This window comes from Bubalus bubalis, chromosome 3 (assembly GCF_019923935.1).
Source record: "Bubalus bubalis isolate 160015118507 breed Murrah chromosome 3, NDDB_SH_1, whole genome shotgun sequence".
Classification (NCBI taxonomy): domain Eukaryota; kingdom Metazoa; phylum Chordata; class Mammalia; order Artiodactyla; family Bovidae; genus Bubalus; species Bubalus bubalis.
The window spans coordinates 101,617,396-101,638,718 of NC_059159.1; the positions used below are offsets into that span (position 1 = coordinate 101,617,396).

Here is a 21,323-nt window from a genome sequence, read left to right on the forward strand (position 1 = left end):
CCTCTGTCCATGGGATTGCCATTTCCTTCTGCAGGGGATCTTTCCGATCCAAGGATTGAACCTGTGTCTCCTGCATTAGCAGGAGGATTCTTTACCACTGAGCCACCAGGGAAGACGCTATATACCAAATACCCATCCTAAAAGCCTGATTTTTCCTGGACTTCAAATGCCATTATTCTTACTATTTTGCTGTTGCTGCTACTTCTTTACCATGTATATGCTATCCAAACAGCAGCCAGCCACTACTAAAACTTAAGTTGTATCACATCACACTAAAACCCTTCAAATGGCTCCCCATCTTGCTTGTTAAAAGCCAAGTTCTCACAATGGCCTATAACGCCCTGCATCATCAGTGCATGTCCCTATGCCTCACCCCCAACCTTGTCTCTGACGTATTTCTTAATATCCTCTTGACTCATTTTACTCCAGCCACACTGACTTTCGACTCTACTACTACACTGGTGTCACAGCATTCAGTTCCTTCCTCAGAACCTTTGGACTTGGCATCACCCTTACCTGAAAAAAATCCAATCCAAGATGGCGGAGGAAGGATGTGCACTCATCTTCTGCGAGAACTCCAAAATTTACAACTCACTGCTGAACAACCATTGACAGGATAATGCTGGATCCAACCAAAATAAGATACCCCATGTCCAAGGGCAAAGGCAAAGACCCAGCAAGACGGTAGGATGGGTGAAATTGCATTTAGAATCAAAACCCATACCTGCCAGAGACGCTCAGAGGGCTCAAACAAAACCTTGTGTGCACCAGAAGACGCTACAGAGACTGAGCCAGATCTGCCTTTGAGTGTCTGAGTGGCTCCTGCGGAGGTATGAGTCAGCAGTGGCCTTCCACAGGCGCAGGGGCTCTGGGTGCAGCAGACCTGGGTATGGCATAAGCCTTCTTAGAGAAGGTCACCATTAACCCTACCATACAGCCACCAGAACTTACACAGGACTGGAGAAAAAGACTCGTGGAGGGTACAAACAAAACCTTGTGTGCGCCAGGAGAAAGGAGCATGACGCCACAAGAGATGGACCCAGATGTGCCCGTGAGTGTCCAGGAGTCTCCAGCAGAGGTGTCGGTTGACGGTGGCCTGCTGCAGGGTCGGGGCACTGAGTGCCGCAGTGTGTCGCCATTATCTTCATTTTTTCACCATAGCTTGGCCTCAGGTCAAACATCAGGGAGGGAACACAGCCCCAAAACAGAAAATTGGAGTAAGGATTTACAGAGCATGACCCTGCACATCAGAACAAGACCCAGTTTCCCCCACACTCAGTCTCTAACATCAGGAAGCTTCCATAAGCCCCTTATCCATCAGAGGGCAGACAGAAGGAAAACCACAATCACAGAAAACTAATCAAACTGATCACATAGCCTTGTCTAACTCAATGAAACTATGAGCCATGCCGTGGAGGGGCACCCAAGATGGACAGGTCATGGTGGAAAGTTCTGAAAAAACATGGTCCAATGGCGAAGAGAATGGTAAACCACTTCAGTATTCTTCCCTTGAGAACCCCATGAACAGTATGAAAAGGCAAAAAGATAGGACACTGAAAGAGGAACTCCCCAAGTCAGCAGGTGCCCAATATGCTACTGGAGAACACTGGAGAAATAACTTCAAAAAGAATGAAGAGACAGAGCCAAAGCAAAAACAACACACAGTTACGGATGTGACTGGTGATGGAAGTAAAGTCCAATGCTCTAAAGGACAATATTCTACAGGAACCTAGAATGTTAGGTCCAATCAAGGTAAATTGGAAGTGGTCAAACAGAAGACGGCAGTAGCGAATATCGACATTTTAGGAATCAATGAACTAAAATGGGACTGGAATGGGTGAATTTAACTCAGATGACCATTAAATCTACTACTGTGGACAAAAATCCCTTAGAAGAAATGGAGTAGCCCTCATTGTCAACAAGAGAGTCTGAAATGCATTTCTTGGGTGAAACCTCAAAAACGACAGAATGATCTCTGTTCGTTTCCAAGGTAAACCATTCAGTATCACAATAAGCCAAGTCTATGCCCCAACCAGTAATGCTGAAGAAGCTGAACGGTTCTATAAAGTGAAACTGAAAGTCACTCAGTCATGTTTGACTCTTTGCAATCCCATCAACCGTCCATGGAATTCTCCAGACCAGAATACTGGAGTGGGTAGCCTTTCCCTTCTCCAAGGGATCTTTCCAACCCAGGGAGCGAACCCAGGTCTCCCGCATTGCAGGCGGATTCTTTACCAGCTGAGCCACAAGAGAGGCCCAAGAACACTGGAGTGGGTAGCCTAGCCCTTCTCCAGAGGATCTTTTGGACAGGAATCAAACCGGGGTCTCCCACATTGCAGGCGGATTCTTTACCAACTGAGGTATCAGGGAACGGTTCTATGAAAACCTACAAGACCTTCTAGAACTAACACTCCCCAAAAAATGTCCTTTTCATTATAGGGCACTGGAATGCAAAAGTAGGGAGTCAAGAGATTACCTGGAGTAACAGGCAAATTTAGCCCTGGAGAACAAAATGAAGCAGGGCAAAGGCTAAGAGAGTTTTGCCGAGAGAACGCACTGGTCATAGCAAACACCCTCTTCCGACAACACAAGAGAAGACTCTACACATGGAAATCACCAGATGGTCAATACTGAAATCAGACTGATTATATTCTTTGCAGCCAAAGAGAGAGAAGTTCTATACAGTCAGCAAAACAAGATGGGGAGCTGACTGGCTCAGATCATGAACTTCTTATTGCCAAATTTAGACTTAAATTGAAGGAAGTAGGGGAAACCACTAGACCACTCAGATATGACCTAAATTAAACCCCTTATAATTATACAGTGGAAGTGACAAATAGGTTCAAGGGATTAGATCTGATATTCAGAGTCCCTGAAGAACTATGGCCGGAGGTTCATGACATTGTACAGGAGGCAGGGATCAAGACCATCCCCAAGAAAAAGAAATGCAAAAAGGCAAAATGGTTGTCTGAGGAGGCCTTAAAATAGCTGTGAAAACAAGAGAAGCAAAAGGCAAAGGAGAAAAGGAAAGATATACCCAGTTCCAAAGAATAGCAAGGAGAGAAAAGAAAGCCCTCCTCAGTGATCAATGCAAAGAAATAGAGGAAAACAATAGAATGGGAAGGATTAGAGATCTCTTCAAGATCTTTCTCTTCGAGAAAATTAGAGATACCAAGGGAACATTTCATGCAAAGATGGGCACAATGAAGGACAGAAATGGTATGACCCTAACAGAAGCACAAGAAATTAACAGGTGGCAACAACACACATAAGCACTCTACAGAAAAGATCTTCATGACCCAGATAACCATGATGGTGTGATCACCCACCTGGAGCCAGACATCCTGGAATGCAAAGTCAAGTGGGCCTTAGAAAGCATCACTACGAACAAAGCTAGTGGAGGTGATGGAATTCCAGTTGAGCTATTTCAAATCCTTAAAGATGATGCTGTGAAAGTGCTGCACTCAATATGCCAGCAAACTTGGAACTCGGCAGTGGCCACAGGACTGGAAAAGGTCACTTTTCATTCCAATCTCAAAGAAAGAAAATGCCAAAGCATGTTCAAACTACTGCACAATTGCACTCATCTCACAGGCTACCAAAGTAATGCTCAAAATTCTCCAAGCCAGGCTTCAACAGTACATGAACTATGGACTTTCAGATGTTCAAGCCGGATTTAGAAAAGGCAGAGGAACCAGAGATTAAATTGCCAACAGCCGCTGGATCATCGAAAAAGCAGAGTTCCAGAAAAACATCTACATCTACTTTATTGACTATGCCACAGTCGTTGACTGTATGAATCACAACAAACTGTGGAAAATTCTTCACGAGATGGAAATACCAGACCACCTTACCTGCCTCTGGAGAAATCTGTATGCAGATCAAGAAGCAAAAGTTAGAACTGAACATGGGACAACAGTTCAGTTTAGTCACTCAGTTGTGTCTGACTCTTTGCGACCCCATGGACTACAGCACAACAGGCTTCCCTGACCATCACCAACTTCCGAAGCTTACACAAACTCATGTCCATCGAGTCAGTGATGCCATCCAACCATCTCATCCTCTGTCATCCCCTTCTCCTCCTGCCTTCATTCTTTCCCAGCCATCAGGGTCTTATCAAGTGAGTCAGGTCTTCACATCAGGTGGCCAAAGTATTGCAGTTTCAGCTTCAACATCAGTCCGTCCAATGAATATCAGGACTGATTTCCTTCAGGATGGACTGATTTGATTTCCATACTGTCAAAGGGACTCTCAAGAGTCTTCTCCAACACCACAGTTCAAAAGCATCAATTCTTTGGCGCTCAACTTTCTTTACAGTCCAACTCTCACATCCATACAAGACTACTAGAAAAACTATAGCTTTGACTAGACGGACCTTTGTTGGCAAAGTAATGTTTCTGCTTTCTAATATGCTGTCTAGGTGGGTCATAGCTTTTCTTCCAATGAGCAAGCATCTTTTAATTTCATGGCTGCAGTCACCATCTGCAGTGATTTTGGAAACCAAAAAAAATAAAGTCTTTCACTGTTTTCATTGTTTCCCCATCTATTTGCCATGAAGTGATGGGACCAGATGCCATGATCTGTTTTCTGAATGTTGAGTTTTAAGCCAACTTTTTCACTGTTTTTGAACTGTGTTGGTGGAGAAGGCTCTTGAGAGTCCCTCGGACTGCAAGTAGATCAAACCAGTCAATCCTCAAGGAAATCAGTTGTGAAGATTCATCCAAAGTACTGATGCTGAAGCTGAAGCTCCAATACTTTGGACACCTGATGCCAAGAGCTGACTCATTGGAAAAGACCCTGATGGCTGGGAAAGATTGAAGGCAGGAGGAGAAAGGGACGACAGAGGATGAGATGGTTGGATGGCATCACCGACTAGATGGACATGAGTTTGAGCAGCCTCCTGAAGTTGGTGAAGGACAGGGAAGCCAATGTATTGCAGTCCATGGGGTTGCAAAGTGTTGGACATGACTGAACAACAGAACTGAAGTTACCTGAAATGTTCTTCTCTCAGATACCTACGTGGCTTGGTCACTTAGTTCTTTAAGGTCTCTGCTGAAATGCACCCTCCCTAAGGAAGCTTTCTCCAACCATCTTTAGCTAAAACAACAATGCCACACAAACATCCCCTGACAGCCTTACTCTGCTCTTCTCCACGGCACTCATTATATTGACATATGGATATGTTTGCTGCCTGTCTCCCCTCACCAAAGCAGAAGCTTCTTGCAGGCAGGAACTATTTCTGTGTACTGTTGACATCTTGGCACCAGTGTCTGGCAGAGTAAGTATTTAAACTTTAATTTACTGTGTTTGCATCAAAAGTTTTCAAACTTTCCTTGTAGTGCCTGTATAGTGGGAAGTTAAACAGGGACTCAAGGCTTTTAGAAATGTATATTCTCCAGCTTTCATGGATTGGCACTAGAGACTCCCAACAAGGAGTTCCACTTTAGGTCTACATTCCATTTCACTAGGATCTGAAGTAAGAGGAGGGGAATCCAGTCACTAAAATCTCTTCCACTACACTGACCATCAGCACTGAACTCCTTCCTCTCCATCTCATCTCAAGGTCCTCGTTTCTCACAGGAAAGTCAGGGGTCCCTGTAATACTGTGCCATAACTTGCACAGAAGGTTTTGGGGTTGTAATCAACCCAGGCTTACTACATTTCAGTCTTAGAACCAGCCCACACCAAATCTCTTCAGAGTGCAGGTGATAACCAGAAAAGAAAGCCTTCTCAATCACAGACTTGAATCTTATAGAAGCTTTTATTTCAGTGATTAAAAGATGCAGTAAATGGAAACCATACTGATTGACATTAAGCATGCACCTCTACTGATGCTGCTGTTAGTTTCTGACTGGCCCAAATCTTAATTTTTTTCATTTGGGAACATCGTTATTTTGGACCCTGATATACAGGGTAAGTTAATTTCTTCCTTGTGGCAATTTAGTATGAAAATTATGTTCACTGGCTAGATACCTTTAACTAAAGGCTGCTAGACTCTCAGGCAACTTGTACTACTTTGAGACCATACTTTAGATAAATAAGTGAATCACAGAATAAAGGAGGGAGATAATCTAGAAAGCTGAAATGTAGTGTATGAATATTCCATACATTTTTTCCAGCACTGATAGTCAAACACTAGATAAGGAGGCAAACACGAGATAAGGCCTATAGTGAAGAACCAAATTACTCTTCCCCCACCGCTGCCCTTTCTGAGACTTGCAAAGATGAATACTAATCTCAGAAATCTGAAATGAATCCACACAAATAACAGATTACCTATCCCTGGTGGCTCAGTTGGTAAAGAATCCGCCTGGAATGTGGAAGACCTGGGTTCGATCCCTGGGTTGGAAAGATCCCCAGGAGAAGCCAATGGCAACCCACTCCAATATTCTCGCCTGGAGAATCCCCATGGACACAGAAGCCTGGTGGGCTGCAGTCCATGGGGTTGCAAAGAGTCAGACATGACTGAAAAACTAAAAGCACACACATGTGGTCCCACTACCAAATTATAGATCACATCGATATAAATTTACATTGGGAACAAGGAGTTCAACTGGCTATATGTAATACTGCACAGTAATTTAAGTTCCGGCAAACTGCAGATTACCCAATAATTAAAGACCCTTAATAAGGTAGCACTTCCACTACCACCCCTGCCCAGCTTTAATGAGATACAATTCGCATAAACACTGTTTAAGATGTACAACATGTTGATTTGGTGCCCTTATACATTGCAAAAAGATTACCACCAGTCTTAGCTAACACATGCATCATGTTACATAATTACCATTTCTTTTTTTGTAGAGAAAAAACTGAAAATCTACTCTCATCTAAGCAACTTTCAAGCATATAATACAGTATTATCAACTATAATCACCATGCTGTACATGAACTTATTCAGTTTACAGCTTGAAGTTTACACTCTCCTATCAACATCTCCCCTTTTCCACCACTCCCTAGCCCCTCATATCCACCATTCTAGTATGTTTCCATCCATTTCACTTTTTCAGATCGCATATATGTAATTTCTCTTTGACTTATTTCACTTAGCATAATGCCTTCTAGGTCCTTCCATATATGCTGCAAATAGTTTAAGATGTCCTTTCTCATGGCTAAACAATATTCCATTATGCATATAAACTACATCTTCTTTATCCATTCATCCATTGACAGATACTTAGGTTACTTCCACATCTTGGCTATTATGAATAATGTACTATTTTTCTAATATAATTTGGGCTGGGTATAATAAAAAAGCATTTAATTAACCTTAACTTTTATAACACTAATACAATTTTTTCTTATTTTAAGTTGTAATTTAATATCATCACATTTTTAAAGTTACATGTCAACATTTAAAAATCTTCAAATTATTAAAACTTGAAAAAAGTATGTGTTATGCATAGCACAGATATCTCATATTATTTTTAAAATGCTTACTAAACATCTTTGTGCAAAACATAAATACAAAATAAGATTACTTATAAATTAACATAATATTGTAAATCAATTATACTTCAATTAAAAATAAATAAGATCACTTCTGCTCTCCAGAAACTTACAATCCAGTTGGAGAAATAAACCAAGTGTGAAAAACTACACTACAAACAGTACTGTTCATCAAAAACAATGAACTCAATGAATAACAGTGTTCATCAAAAACAATTATAGTAAATAAAGAATGACTCAGAGCACGATTTCAACAGAAGCTAAGGTTTGGGTAATATTCTGATAGGCAGAGACAGGGCAAGAGAGCATTCCAAGAGAGGAAAGTCTCTGATATTAAACCAAGGAGTTTGAACTTCATCCTTTAACCAACAGTGAACCCTAAATGACTTTCAAGCAGTGGGTTTATAAGGAAGGCTCTTTGGAGGCATTAATAAAATAGGGTTGAAAGCGTGAGAAATGAGAGAGCTGGAAAAATTACAGGTACAAATTGTTGGGTTAACCAAAAAGTTTGTTTGAGTTTTTCCATGACATCTTAACCACACACCTGATTGAATATCTATCTCATTGTTTTCCATTATTAGTACACAGCAAAAAGAGGATAAGTTTTCACTCAAGGTGCTCAAAGACAATTTATTATATTTCATAAGTCCAGTAATTCTACCTATTTCACCTTTTTATTAGCAGTGATAACTCACAAAATTTTCATTTATATTAACATACTAGCATCTTTGAACAGAATGTTTTTCTCTCACATACAATATGTCCCCTTAATCCTTTTCATACGCTGCCTATTGAAACTATCTTTTTCACAAAACTGTCCATATATTTAAAATAATCAATGACCTGAAAATTAAGATAAGATTAATTTAGAATTACAGCATTCTAAAGTATCATTCTGTGGTTCACAGAGACTTTTATAGTCACAGTTAAGTAGTATATTAGAGGAATAATTCTAGGCTCTCTGATACAGTACAAAACACAATTTATCTCCTACAACCCCCATGTCAATCATAAATCATAATGTGCTTTAAACAGCAGCTTCATCTTCAAAGCTGAAATCAGTCCTTTTACAATACCCTTGGCAGAAATACATCATCAACTGCTTCATCAAGTAACTCGCATCTCTAGTACCCCAATCTAACAGACATACCAAACCTTTCTGGAGTCCCCTTTTTTGGTTCCAAAATATATGAATGATCTCTGTTGTAAATTCAAGTAGTTTAAAACTCCTAAGTAGAATCACTAAGTAGAGAAAGCAAATTTACACCAACACGTTACAATGAAAATGAGTCACACCCTCACACTAAAAATGAAATCAAAAGCAAAATGACTATTGACAGAAACTCTTAGTTATCAACACATCTAAAAAGCACTTTACTACACTTCTCAAATTTGAAGTCAGGAAAGAATTTTGAAGAGATATGACTATAACACTCGGATCCCAAACAGCTACATACGGTATACAACAGTCACTATAAGAGGTACATAAAAGCTCACTAGAAGACCCACAAAATACACACGTTATTCTTCGAGATTTTATTTTACTGTTTTCATAGCCTCATGTCTAATCAACATTTTCCAGGCAGCTATTCTTTTAGACATTAAAATAAATAAATAAATAAACAGCCAGACTATTAAGTGCACGTTCCTCCCACAAGGCTAGTTTTCTCTTTTTAAAAATGCATTCCTCCTAAGTGAATTTAACTTACTAAAAGAGCCCTAACAAAATTTTAAGAACGCAAATTGTATTATATCCTCACATCTTTTTGAGCATGTTCCTCCATGTCTCTAAATGCCCTCAAGCTGCTTTTTAGACCTCAAATTCCATAAAACCCTTCTTCAGATCTACAAAATTTGCTTTATTCTGTAAAATTACTTGCATATACAATGTCTCCAAAATCAAAGCTTTCATGTTCTCATGCAAATATTTTAAACCCATTCACTCTAAATTACACAGGAACGACTGATAGCTACTCAATTTAGCTAGAGGTATTTTCACTTCTAAAAGAAGTTTGTTAACTTAACTTACATAGGTTTAACTTACATAGTTTAAGTTTAGAAATTTAAAAAATCAAAACAAACACTGGAGTCTGGCACCTGTTTCCCCATTCACCCAGTTATAAACTTTAAAATCATCTCGTCCGATACTTGATTTCTAAAGTGACGGTGATGTCAAGAGTTCAAAGTTAACCATAAGTGAACTTACAGTACCATGGAGCCTCCTCAAAGGTATTCTTGAATTTCCTTTCACATACTTCTGAACCCATACACTCTGTACAACCTAAATTTTTGCACAATCTTAATGATAGTTAGGCCCCGGCAATCTGTGAGCACCATTGGAATTTGAAGGAAAGGGGTATGACCAGTTTTACGTTGACCAGGACTGTCGTAGATTTGTTTAGTATCTAAGTCCAAAAGCAAAACAAAACACACACAAAAAAACCCTGATATTCTCAATATTCACAATATCCCTAAGACAGTCAAGGAACATTTTTGTTTCTTTTACAGATAAATAAAGTAGTCTACAGGCTTCTGGTCTATTCTTCCTTCATATTAAGTTTATGCTGTGTACTGCACTTAGTCACTGTCATGTCTGACAGTGACCCCATGGACTGCAGCCCACGAGGCTTTTCTGTCCATGGGGATTCTCCAGGCAAGAATATTAAGAATGGGTTGCCATGCCCTCCTCCAGGGGATCTTCCCAACCTAGGGATCACACCCACATCTCCTGCATTGCAGGAGAGTGTGCATTCTTTACCAAAGATGTGGATTCTTTACCAACTGAGCCACCTGGGAAGCCCAAGAACACTAATGTGGGTAGCCTATCCCTTACCCAGGGGATCTTCCCAACCCAGGAATCGAACCGGGGTCTCCAGCATTGCCAGACGATTCTTTACCAACTGAGCTATGAGGGAAGCCCATATTAAGTTTCAGTTCAGTTCAGTCGCTCAGTCGAGTCAGACTCTTTGCGACCCCATGAATTACAGCACGCCAGGCCTCCCTGTCCATCACCAACTCCCGGAGTTCACTCAGACTCACGTCCATCGAGTCAGTGATGCCATCCAGCCATCTCATCCTATGTCGTCCCCTTCTCCTCCTGTCCCCAATCCCTCCCAGCATCAGAGTCTTTTCCAATGAGTCAACTCTTCGCATGAGGTGGCCAAAGTACTGGAGTTTCAGCTTTAGCATCATTCCCTCCAAAGAACACCCAGGACTTATCTCCTTTAGAATGGACTAGCTGGATCTCCTTGTAGTCCAAGGGACTCTCAAGAGTCTTCTCCAACACCACAGTTCAAAAGCATCAATTCTTCAGCGCTCAGCTTTCTTCACAGTCCAACTCTCACAGCCATACATGACCAATGGAAAAACCATAGCCTTGACTAGACAGACCTTTGTTGGCAAAGTAATGTCTCTGCTTTTGAATATGCTATCTAGGTTGGTCATAACTTTCCTTCCAAGGAGTAAGCGTCTTTTAATTTCATGGCTGCAATCACCTAAAATTAAGTTGTGTTAGTCGCTCAGTCCTGTCTGACTCTCTGTGACTCAATGAACTACAGTCTGCCAGGCTCTACTGTCCATGGAATCCTCCAGGCAAGAATAGTGGAGTGGGTAGCCATTCCCTCCTGCAGGGGATCTTCCTGACCCAGGGATCGAATCCGAGTCTCCTGCATTGCAGGCAGATTCTTCACCGTCTGAGCCACCAGGTGTTGGATGATAAAATTAAGTTAGGCCTGTCCTTTATGGAGTTAAGGAAAGTTGTATTTCAGGCTTTACAGTTTGTTACATTAGAGTGAAATTATTTACTAAAGTTAAGAAGGCAATTTAAAATTCACCTTCTAATTATTTTTTTATATGCCTTAAAAATAATATATACAAACAAAAAAAGAAATTACTCAAGTGGCATACATGATGTAAATGAATTAGTATCTCATTTAAGAACCATATGATATGCAATACATAAAAACATGCAATCAAGCACCAGACAGAAGTGTCACATTGCTGTTTTGTGACAACAAAACAACACAAAGCCCTGTTTTGTTCTGAGACGTATTTAAAAATTAAATCAGCCAAAACTTAATGGCAAACACTATAATTTAAAACCTAATTATTACAGTCATATAAAAGATACCAGAAATACCTAAATCTCATCATTACTTTTACCAGGGCTGTGTGTGAGGATAGTCAAGGCATAGACAGGCATTCAAATAGTCACACAGATGTGACAGTTTTAACTAATTTGATTAAACCCAGTATTTCACATGTATCTAACAAAGCTAAGATCGAAACCTATTTCCACCTGGTAAAAATCAGCTTTCAAGGCATAACAACTTCACTCTGACATAGATTAGCACCGCCTTCTCTTGGGAGGGTAGGGGAAAATTTTTATACTCTATTCTGTTGCTTATCAACAGACCTGTAGCAGCGTTCAAGGAAAATAAGGAAACCCACCAGCTATTTTTTAAGTTATTCTTTCAACCACTCACTAATTAGATACAAGAAATAAAAAAGCACGATTCACAGAAAGCAAAAACAGAACACTGGTTCAAGCGCTTCCCAAATCTTATTACTTCCAGGTGCGAATACCAAGAGGCGAGCGGAGAGATTGAGTCCCACTTCCGCTCCTACTAACCCCCCTATAATTCTCTACAGAAGAGTCCAAGAGCTGCAGAGAAAATAACTGACCTAAAAGTGGAGAGATGTTAGGGTAAGGCGAGGAATTGGGTTACCAGACCTTCAGTATAAAAAAACAAAAAAACAAAAAAACCAACTCTGGCTGTAGTTGTAGAAATGTTATCACCGCATGTCAAGTCTGGCACTGACTGGGTAAAGCCCAACAGGCTTTCCCCAACTTCAAAACAATGGTCTTTAAAGCAAGGTAGGACTAGAAACACAAAAGCGGCCAGATTCCTAGTTGTGGAAAGTTTAACCAAATTTGTTCTTCGGCGAATGGGGGAAGAGAGAAGAAGGAAAATCGGGGCTCGGCCGAAGGAGCGCGTGGGGTCCGCACTGTGCGCGGCCGCCGGCCCAACGCAGGGAGGTACAGGGATTTGGGGCAGCAGCGACGGCATCCCCCCCGGAGCCCTGGCCAGAGGACGTGTCCAGATCCGGGGGTTCGCGCAACCAAGGAGGTGGAACAAGGACGGCGAAGACGAGTGGGTCTGGTGCGAAGGGGCAGGGGTCCCAGACTCTGGGTGGAAGTTGGGGGCGGGATGGTGCCGGGAAGCCGGGAGGAAGCGGCGAGAGGCTCTACTTACCCGACTGTACCAGATGCTGAGGCGAGCTGGGGCCAGTACGGCGAAGAAAGTCCTCTGGGGGTCGGACTGAACGTGGAAAGGCGCCTCGGCCGGGCTCCCCAAAGGGCAGAGCAGCCTCTTGGGCCAGCCGCTCAGGAAATACATGGTCCGCGCGGAGCCTCAGACGCCGCGGCGCCAGGCGGCCCCCGGCCCCGTCCGTCACACTCAGCGGCCCAGGGTCGGACGCCCGTCTCCCACACCGCCACCGGCCGAGTCGGCGGCGGCGCCGGTGGCAGCTCCGGGCATCTGCCCTCTGGCCGGGCCGGGCCGGGCCGACACAACGCTAAGCGACGAAGGCAGCCCAGCGCAGACGGGGCCCAATGTGGGGGTAGGAGGGGGAGGTAGAGTCTGGATGGAGAGGGGGCGGGAGGAGCTGGAAGTCCCGCCCCGGACCTGGCCCCGCCCCTTCCTCGGGCCGCACTGGCGTCACCACGCAGCGCCGCGTGTGTCTTGCCTGTGAGGGCTGCTGCGCGCGTGCGTACTGGAGATAATCTTCACTCCCCTCTGCTGTCTGAAACTCCGCCTTGGACTTCAGCTCAACACGCATGCGCCTAGCCCTGCTCTGGTTCTTCTGCGCCTCACAGTTGCTAAGTAGGCTGTATAGTCAAGGCTAGCAGGCAGGACTAATGCCTGAGACTCGGCGACAAGTGGGCCGAGCCGGCAAGACGCAGCTACTCGGAGACTAGGATCTGGGACCGCCCTTTGCCTGGCCAAATTTAACTTTTCTTCCCTGATTGGTGAAGTCTCTGGTGGGGGTGGGTCCGGAGCTGCATCGCCTGGGTCGGGGGGCACGTGCAGGGGAGGGCGACTCACGTGACGTTTGTTGCTCCAATTCCTGTCCTGGCCTGTGGGCCGCGGTCTCTGTGCAGAGTTGTGGGGTCCCTTGTCCAGTGAACCCTTGTTGTATGCCAAGGTCTGCAGTGAAAGCTGGTGGTGAAGTCCCTGCCCGCATGGAGTTTACACGCTAGAGGGGGCCTTTATTTCAATTCATAAATAAACCACTTGCTGTGAAAGTGCCTGAATCCTGTTCTCTATCCTTCAGGAATTCTAAATGTAGTGTATATTTTTTAATTCGGTTTGCAATCTTGTGTCCATTTACCAGCCATAATGTTAGACAAGGCAAGGCTTTCTCTTTTGCACTCTCAGTAGAGTATGTGATTTAATTTTGGAACTGGAACCAACTTTAGCGATTCTGTAGTTCGATGTTTAACTTTTTGGACCCCAGGGATCACCTTAACAATAAGAGTTTCTTTAAGCGTTGACCCTGGGATTACCTCTGAAAAGGAGGATGCGGGAGTGGCGAGGGAATGTGGGGTAGGGGAATGGGGTTCTGGATTAAAAGACTTTCTTCTCATTATCTGCGTCTTTGTACAGTCTGAATTTTTCCCTGTGTTTAAATTAAAAGTTTTTTTTTTAAGAGCCCAAGTTTTTGGGGTTTTTTTTAAGTTAACTCACATGAATAAATAAACAGCAAGAAAGGAAACTAACTTAATCCATATCAGATGTAGTATTGTAGCTGGTACTCATAGCAAAATATGTAACTTTCCATAATTTTCCTAAACATTCATTGCATTCCCCAGAAGGTGATCAAAGAATCCAGGATTCCTCAAAGCAAAGTTTAAACTGCCTCACCACTCACCAGCCTCTTGTGGCCAGACTGTGTCTCCTTCCTGGTGTTTTTTCCCCGACAAACAGCATAGCAGTCTGGAACATATTAAATAGTAAGGATAGTAAACTGAAAATATTTGTCAAAGGAAGATTTGGATGAAACCCTGATCCAACTAAACTGCACCATTAGACAAATAAAGAGGCCCAGCGCAGTTTCTTGACTTACTAATATAAAATTGTAGAAAAATAACACAGTTGCATCATACAGTCATCTAACATTCTCAGATTCAGTTATGCATTTGGCAGAAAGAGAGGAAATTAAAGTTAAGTTACAGGGCACCAGTTCCACTTGAAAATTTCCAGAGGGTGTATTTCTCCCAGCTGTCCTTCAGAGGGTCTTTGTTCTCACGTGCCTCCAAAATGTCAGCATTTAACTGCACTCACACACAGTTTAAAGAATTTGTAAGTACTTTTCATTGCACTCAGTTTTAATTTGCTGATTTATAATCTAATTTCCCTAACACACTTCTTTGTAGCATTTAAGGTTTGCAAAATATTTTCAAATGCATGACTTGATTTGTTCCATAGCTTCCATAGCTAATCTTCAAGGTAGGTAATATTGGTGTGATGTTAACAGGACCAGAGAGGTGAACATGCCTGAAGTCACCAGTTCTGAAAAGAACTGGTCTTCCTTCTACAGATCTATTGATTTCTAGATTGAACTGACCTGTGGTAGTTGCTCCAGGCAGTGAGATCCTGTAGGCCTTTCTCCCTGTCCAGGGCGAAGTAAAATATCTGACTCTCTCCACAACCCCTTACTTAAGAGTCCCCCACCTCCATTGTGATAGAAACCCTATGAATGGGATTTTCAAACTTTCAGATATCACAGTCTAACATTAATCTGTAAAATACACTAGCAATTCCTATGCTCTAGATATACCTTCTCTTCCTTTCTGCACATCACCATCACTTTCAAGTCAAACTTATTGAACTCTATTCTGAGCTAAGACTAAAGTGTAAGGGAAATCTAATAGGTACAAGGTTTCATGTATCAAACTAACAGACTCTTTTTAATTACAAGCAATAGTGTTGGGGCACAGGAACAGAGGTACATTTATAAACTGTTGCTGGAAGAATAGTTGGTGCAATTTTTCTAAAGAGTAGCTGGTGTGCTGTGTGCTTAGTCGCTTAGCTGTGTCCTACTCTGCAACCCCATGGACTGCAGCCTGCCAGGCTTCTCTGTCCATTAAGATTCTCCAGGCAAGAACACTGGAGTGGGTTGTCATACCTTTCTCCAGAGGACCTTCCCAAACCAGGGATAGAGCCCAGGTCTCCCACATTGCAGGCAGATTCTTTACTGTCTGAGCCACCAGGGAAGCTCAGAGAGTAGCTGGTATTACATTTTTAAAAAGAGAGAGAGAGCTTAAAGACATGTTACCTTTGGAACCAACAGTTTCTTTTCCTTTAGTGATTTTTTTAAGAAATAAACACCAGTATGCACAGAGTTTAGCTTTAAGAAGATACCCCACGAAGATAGCTAAGAGGAAATAATCTAAATGTCCTTCAAAAGACATTAGTTATAGTCCTTCCTTACAATGAAATATTTTGCAAAAATAAAAGTTAAGGGGAAGAAAATTTAATCACATAGAAGTATATTCAGTATATATTATGAAGTAATGAAAGTGAAGAGGAACTAAAAAGCCTCTTAATGAAGGTGAAAGAGGAGAGTGAAAAAGTTGGCTTAAAACTCAACATTCAGAAAACTAAGATCATGGCATCTGGTCCCATCACTTCATGGCAAATAGATGGGGAAACAGCGGAAACAGTGTCAGACTTTAGTTTTTTGGGCTCCAAAATTACTGAAGATGGTTACTGCAACCATGAAATTAAAAGACGCTTACTCCTTGGAAGGAAAGTTATGACCAACCTAGATAGCATATTCAAAAGCAGAGACATTACTTTGCCAACAAAGGTCCATCTAGTCAAGTCTATGGTTTTTCCAGTCGTCATGTATGGATGTGAGAGTTGGACTGTGAAGAAAGCTGAGTGCTGAAGAATTGATGCTTTTGAACTGTGGTGTTGGAGAAGACTCTTGAGAGTCCCTTGGACTGCAAGGAGATCCAACCAGTCCATTCTAAAGGAGATTAGCCCTGGATGTTCTTTGGAAGGAATGATGCTAAAGCTGAAACTCCAGTACTTTGGCCACCTCATGTGAAGAGTTGACTCATTGGAAAAGACTCTGATGCTGGGAGGGATTGGGGGCAAGAGGAGAAGGGGACGACAGAGAATGAGATGGCATCACTGACTCGATGGACGTGAGTCTCAGTGAACTCCGGGAGTTGGTGATGGATAGGGAGGCCTGGCATGCTGCGATTCATGGGGTTGCAAAGAGTCAGACACGACTGAGCAACTGAACTGAACTGAATGAAAGCACAAAAAAGGCGGTATGTAAAATATCCCATGTTCATGAAAAAAAATGAATAAAAATGCCTAGGAGAAAAGGGAAGAAAATTCACTAAAATATTGGTGTTTTAAAGGACAGAAATGGTATGGACCTAACAGAAGCAGAAGATACTAAGAAGAGATGGCAAGAATACACAGAAGAACTGTACAAAAAAGATCTTCACGACCCAGATAATCACGATGGTGTGATCACTGACGTAGAGCCAGACATCCTGGAATGTGAAGTCAAGTGGGCCTTAGAAAGCATCACTACGAACAAAGCTAGTGGAGGTGATGGAATTCCAATTAAGCTATTCCAAATCCTGAAAGATGATGCTGTGAAAGTGCTGCACTCGATATGCCAGCAAATTTGGAAAACTCAGCAGTGGCCACAGGACTGGAAAAGGTCAGTGTTCATTCCAATCCCAAAGAAAGGCAATGCCAAAGAATGCTCAAACTACTGCACAATTGCACTCATCTCACACGCTAGTAAAGTAATGCTCAAAATTCTCCAAGCCAGGCTTCAGCAGTATGTGAACCATGACCTTCCTGATGTTCAAGCTGGTTTTAGAAAAGGCAGAGGAACCAGAGATCAAATTGCCAACATCTGCTGGATCATGGAAAAAGCAAGAGAGTTCCAGAAAAGCATCTATTTCTGCTTTATTGACTATGCCAAAGCCTTTGACTGTGTGGATCACAATAAACTGTGGAAAATTCTGAAAGAGATGGGAATACCAGACCACCTGACCTGCCTTTTGAGAAATCTGTATGCAGGTCAGGAAGCAAGAGTTAGAACTGGACATGGAACAACAGACTGGTTCCAAATAGGAAAAGGAGTACGTCAAGGCTGTATATTGTCACCCTGTTTATTTAACTTCTATGCAGAGTACATCATGAGAAACGCTGGACTGGAAGAAACACAAGCTGGAATCAAGATTGCCGGGAGAAATATCAATAGCTTCAGATATGCAGATGACACCACCCTTATGGCAGAAAGTGAAGAGGAACTCAAAAGCCTCTTGATGAAAGTGAAAGTGGAGAGTGAAAAAGTTGGCTTAAAGCTCAACATTCAGAAAACGAAGATCGTGGCATCCAGTCCCATCACTTCATGGGAAATAGATGGGGAAAGAGTGGAAACAATGTCAGACTTTATTTTTCTGGGCTCCAAAACCACTGCAGATGGTGACTGCAGCCATGAAATTAAAAGAAGCTTACTCCTTGGAAGGAAAGTTATGACCAATCTAGGTAGCATATTCAAAAGCAGAGACATTACTTTGCCAACAAAGGTCTGTCTAGCCAAGGCTATGGTTTTTCCTATGGTCATGTATGGATGTGAGAGTTGGACTGTGAAGAAGGCTGAGCGCCAAAGAATTGATGCTTTTGAACTGTGGTGTTGAAGAAGACTCTTGAGAGGCCCCTTGGAGTGCAAGGAGATCCAACCAGTCCATTCTGAAAGAGATCAGTCCTGGGATTTCTTTGGAAGGAATGATGCTAAAGCTGAAACTCCAGTACTTTGGCCACCTCATGCGAAGAGTTGACTCATTGGAAAAGACTCTGATGCTGGGAGGGATTGGGGACAGGAGGAGAAGGGGATGACATAGGATGAGATGGCTGGATGGCATCACTGACTCAATGGACGTGAGTCTGAGTGAAGTCCGGGAGTTGGTGATGGACAGGGAGGCCTGGCGTGCTTCGATTCATGGGGTCGCAAAGAGTCGGACACGACTGAGCGACTGATCTGATCTGATCTGATGGGTGCTTTTTTGTGTTCTTTGGGAGGGTTTTTTGTGTTTTCCAAATTGTCTATAATGAATACATGTTACTTTTGTAATGAAAAAAAATTCCATAAGACAAAGTTACTAATGATTGATAATGCCCCACTTTTGTGCTTTAAATGAGGCCTACAGTGCAGGCAAATCAAAGAGAGGAATGTAGTAATGTGGAGCTTCAGGCACTGTCGCAAGACTGGTGAGAGAAGGATTAGGAGGAAAAGCACTCTGAGTCATCAAACTAAAAGTAGGCTCTCTGCCCTTCACACATTCACAGACTTCTTTCTTTCTTTCTTTATTTTGGAGGCTAATTACTTTACAACATTGTATTGGTTTTGTCATACATTGACATGAATCCGCCACAGGTGTACATGTGTTCCCCATCCTGAACCCCCTCCCACCTCCCTTCCCATCCCATCTCTCTGGGTCATCCCAGTGCACCAGCCCCAAGCACCCTGTATCACCCATCAAACCTGCGATCCGTTTCACATATGATAATATATGTGTTTCAATGCCATTCTCCGAAACCATCACACCCTTGCCCTCTCCCACAGAGTCCAAAAGACTTCTTATGACGGTACAAACTGACTGGATTCTGATTCTGCACACACCACTCCCAACTTGGGGGGACCTCTATAAGAGCCTATCACAATATTCACTGAATATGATACTGCTTTAGTTTTGGATTGTTTAATATGCTTTAAACATGCAACTTGATGATATTTTTGTATTTGCTTTTTTGTATTTTTTGTATGATACTTTTGTATTTATATTTGCTAATGTATTTGCTTCTGGGATGGATTCTTGATTAGCATTTATGCCCTCCTGAAGATTGATAATATCTCAGCTGAAATAATACGATGTCTGGGTTGTGCTTCAAGATAATCTGGGGGTGAGTGGAGAAGGTGGAAGTATGTATGAAACAAAGTTGGCCATGAGTTGATTATATTTGAAGCTAAGTGATGGCTACTAGGGAACTTAACATGTTATTCACTCAACTTTTCCATAGGGTTGAAATTTTTATTTAAAAAGTACAAACATTTAAATTTTTTTAAATTTCAGTAAATGAAAATGTGATTAACCAGTCTACCTTGTTCAAAGTCCTCCTCACGGTAAATAGTGCTAAATTTTACTAAGAATCATTTAATTAACCATAAAGCCAGAATGGCTTATTATTAATAACCCTTAATGGATGAAAATGAGACTCTCCAAGCTAGGCTTAAACAATGCATGAACCGAGAATTTCCAGATGTTCAAGCTAGATTTGAAAATTGCAGAGGAACCAGAGGTCAAATTGCCAACATCTGTTGGATCATAGAAAAAGCAAGAGATTCCAGAAAAACATCTATTTCTGCATCATTGACAGTGTAGATCACAACAAACTGTGGAAAATTCTTAAAAAGATGGAAATACCAGACCACCTTACCTGCCTCCTGAGAAACCTGTATGCACGTCAAGAAGCAACAGTTAGAACCAGACATGGAACAACAGACTAGTTCCAAATTGGGAAAGGAATACATCAAGGCTATATATTGTCATGCTGCTTACTTAACTTATGTGCAGAGTACATCATGCAAAATGCCGGGCTGGATGAACCACAAAGTGGAATCAAGATTGCCAGGAGAAATATCAATAACCTCAGATATGCAGATGACACCACTCATGGCAGAAAGTGAAGAGGAACTAAAGAGCCTCTTGATGAAAGTGAAAGAGGAGAGTGAAAAAGCTGGCTTAAAACTCAACATTCAAAAAACTAAGATCATGGCATCCAGACCCATCACTTCATGGCAAATAGATTCAGAAACAATGGAAACAGTGACAGACTTTATTTTCTTGGGCTCCAAAATCACTGCAGATGGTGACTGCAGCCATGAAATTAAAAGACGCTCAATCCTTGGAAGGAAAGCTATGACAAATCTAGACAGCATAGTAAAAAGCAGAAACATTACTTTGCCAACAAAGATCCATCTAGTCAAAGTTATGGTTTTTCCAGTAGTCATGTATGGGTGTAAGTTGGACTAGAAAGAAGGCTGAGTGCCAAAGAACTGATGCTTTTGAACTGTGGTATTGGAAAAGACTCTTGAGAGTCCCTTGGACTGCAAGGAGATCCAACCAGTCAATCCTAAAGGAAATCAGTCCTGAATATTCATTGGAAGGACTGATGCTGAAGCTGAAACTCCAATACTTTGGCCACTTGATGTGAAGAATTGACTCATTGGAAAAGACCCTGATGCTGGGAAAGATCGAAGGCAGGAGGATAAGGGGACGAAAGAGGTTGAGATGGTTGGATGGCATCACCGACTCGATGGACATGAGTTTGAGTAAGCTCTAGGAGTTCTAAGCTCTGGGAGTTCATGATGGACAGGGAAGCCTGGAGTGCTGCAGTCCATGGGGTCACAAAGAGTCAGACATGACTGAGCAACTGAACTGAACTATTTTTAGTATATTCACCCTGTCTGAAACAGATCACCAGAACTTTCCATTTTGTAAAACTGAAACTATATATCTTGTCAACAATAGCTTCTCTTTCCTCCTGCCTCCCAGCCCCTAATAACCACCATTCTACTTTCTGTTTCTGTGAGTTTGACTAGCTTAGTTTCCACCTCATATAAGTGGAATCATACAATAATTGTCTTTTTTGCAACTGGCTTGTTTCACTTAGTATAATGTCCTTAAGATTCATCCATGTTGTATGTAGCATGTGATAGTATGTCATTCTTTTTTAAGGCAAATACCCATTGTATAAATATATTACACATTC

General features: G+C 42.1%; 2 protein-coding genes across 8 annotated transcripts in view; both read right to left on the reverse strand.

Annotated features, from left to right (window-relative positions):
* RIC1 (RIC1 homolog, RAB6A GEF complex partner 1) overlaps positions 1-13,062 on the reverse strand; it is a 141,739-nt gene extending 128,677 nt beyond the window's left edge. For 3 of the 6 annotated variants that reach the window (XM_045165035.1, XM_045165029.1, XM_045165030.1), the window contains exon 1: positions 12,705-13,062. In XM_045165035.1, coding sequence (XP_045020970.1) covers positions 12,705-12,848 — 144 coding nt within the window. In that variant the 5' untranslated portion in view covers positions 12,849-13,062. The remainder of the gene's footprint in view (positions 1-12,704) is intronic. The other 3 variants (XM_045165033.1, XM_045165031.1, XM_045165028.1) reach the window with 1 other exon arrangement.
* A 464-nt stretch (positions 13,063-13,526) lies between these two features.
* Positions 13,527-21,323, reverse strand: part of PDCD1LG2 (programmed cell death 1 ligand 2) — a 129,100-nt gene continuing 121,303 nt past the window's right edge. For both annotated transcript variants that reach the window (XM_025279087.3, XM_006080601.4), the window contains exons 7-8: positions 14,383-14,447; positions 13,527-13,658 (exon numbers count right to left, since the gene is read on the reverse strand). In XM_025279087.3, coding sequence (XP_025134872.2) covers position 13,658; positions 14,383-14,447 — 66 coding nt within the window. In that variant the 3' untranslated portion in view covers positions 13,527-13,657. The remainder of the gene's footprint in view (positions 13,659-14,382; positions 14,448-21,323) is intronic.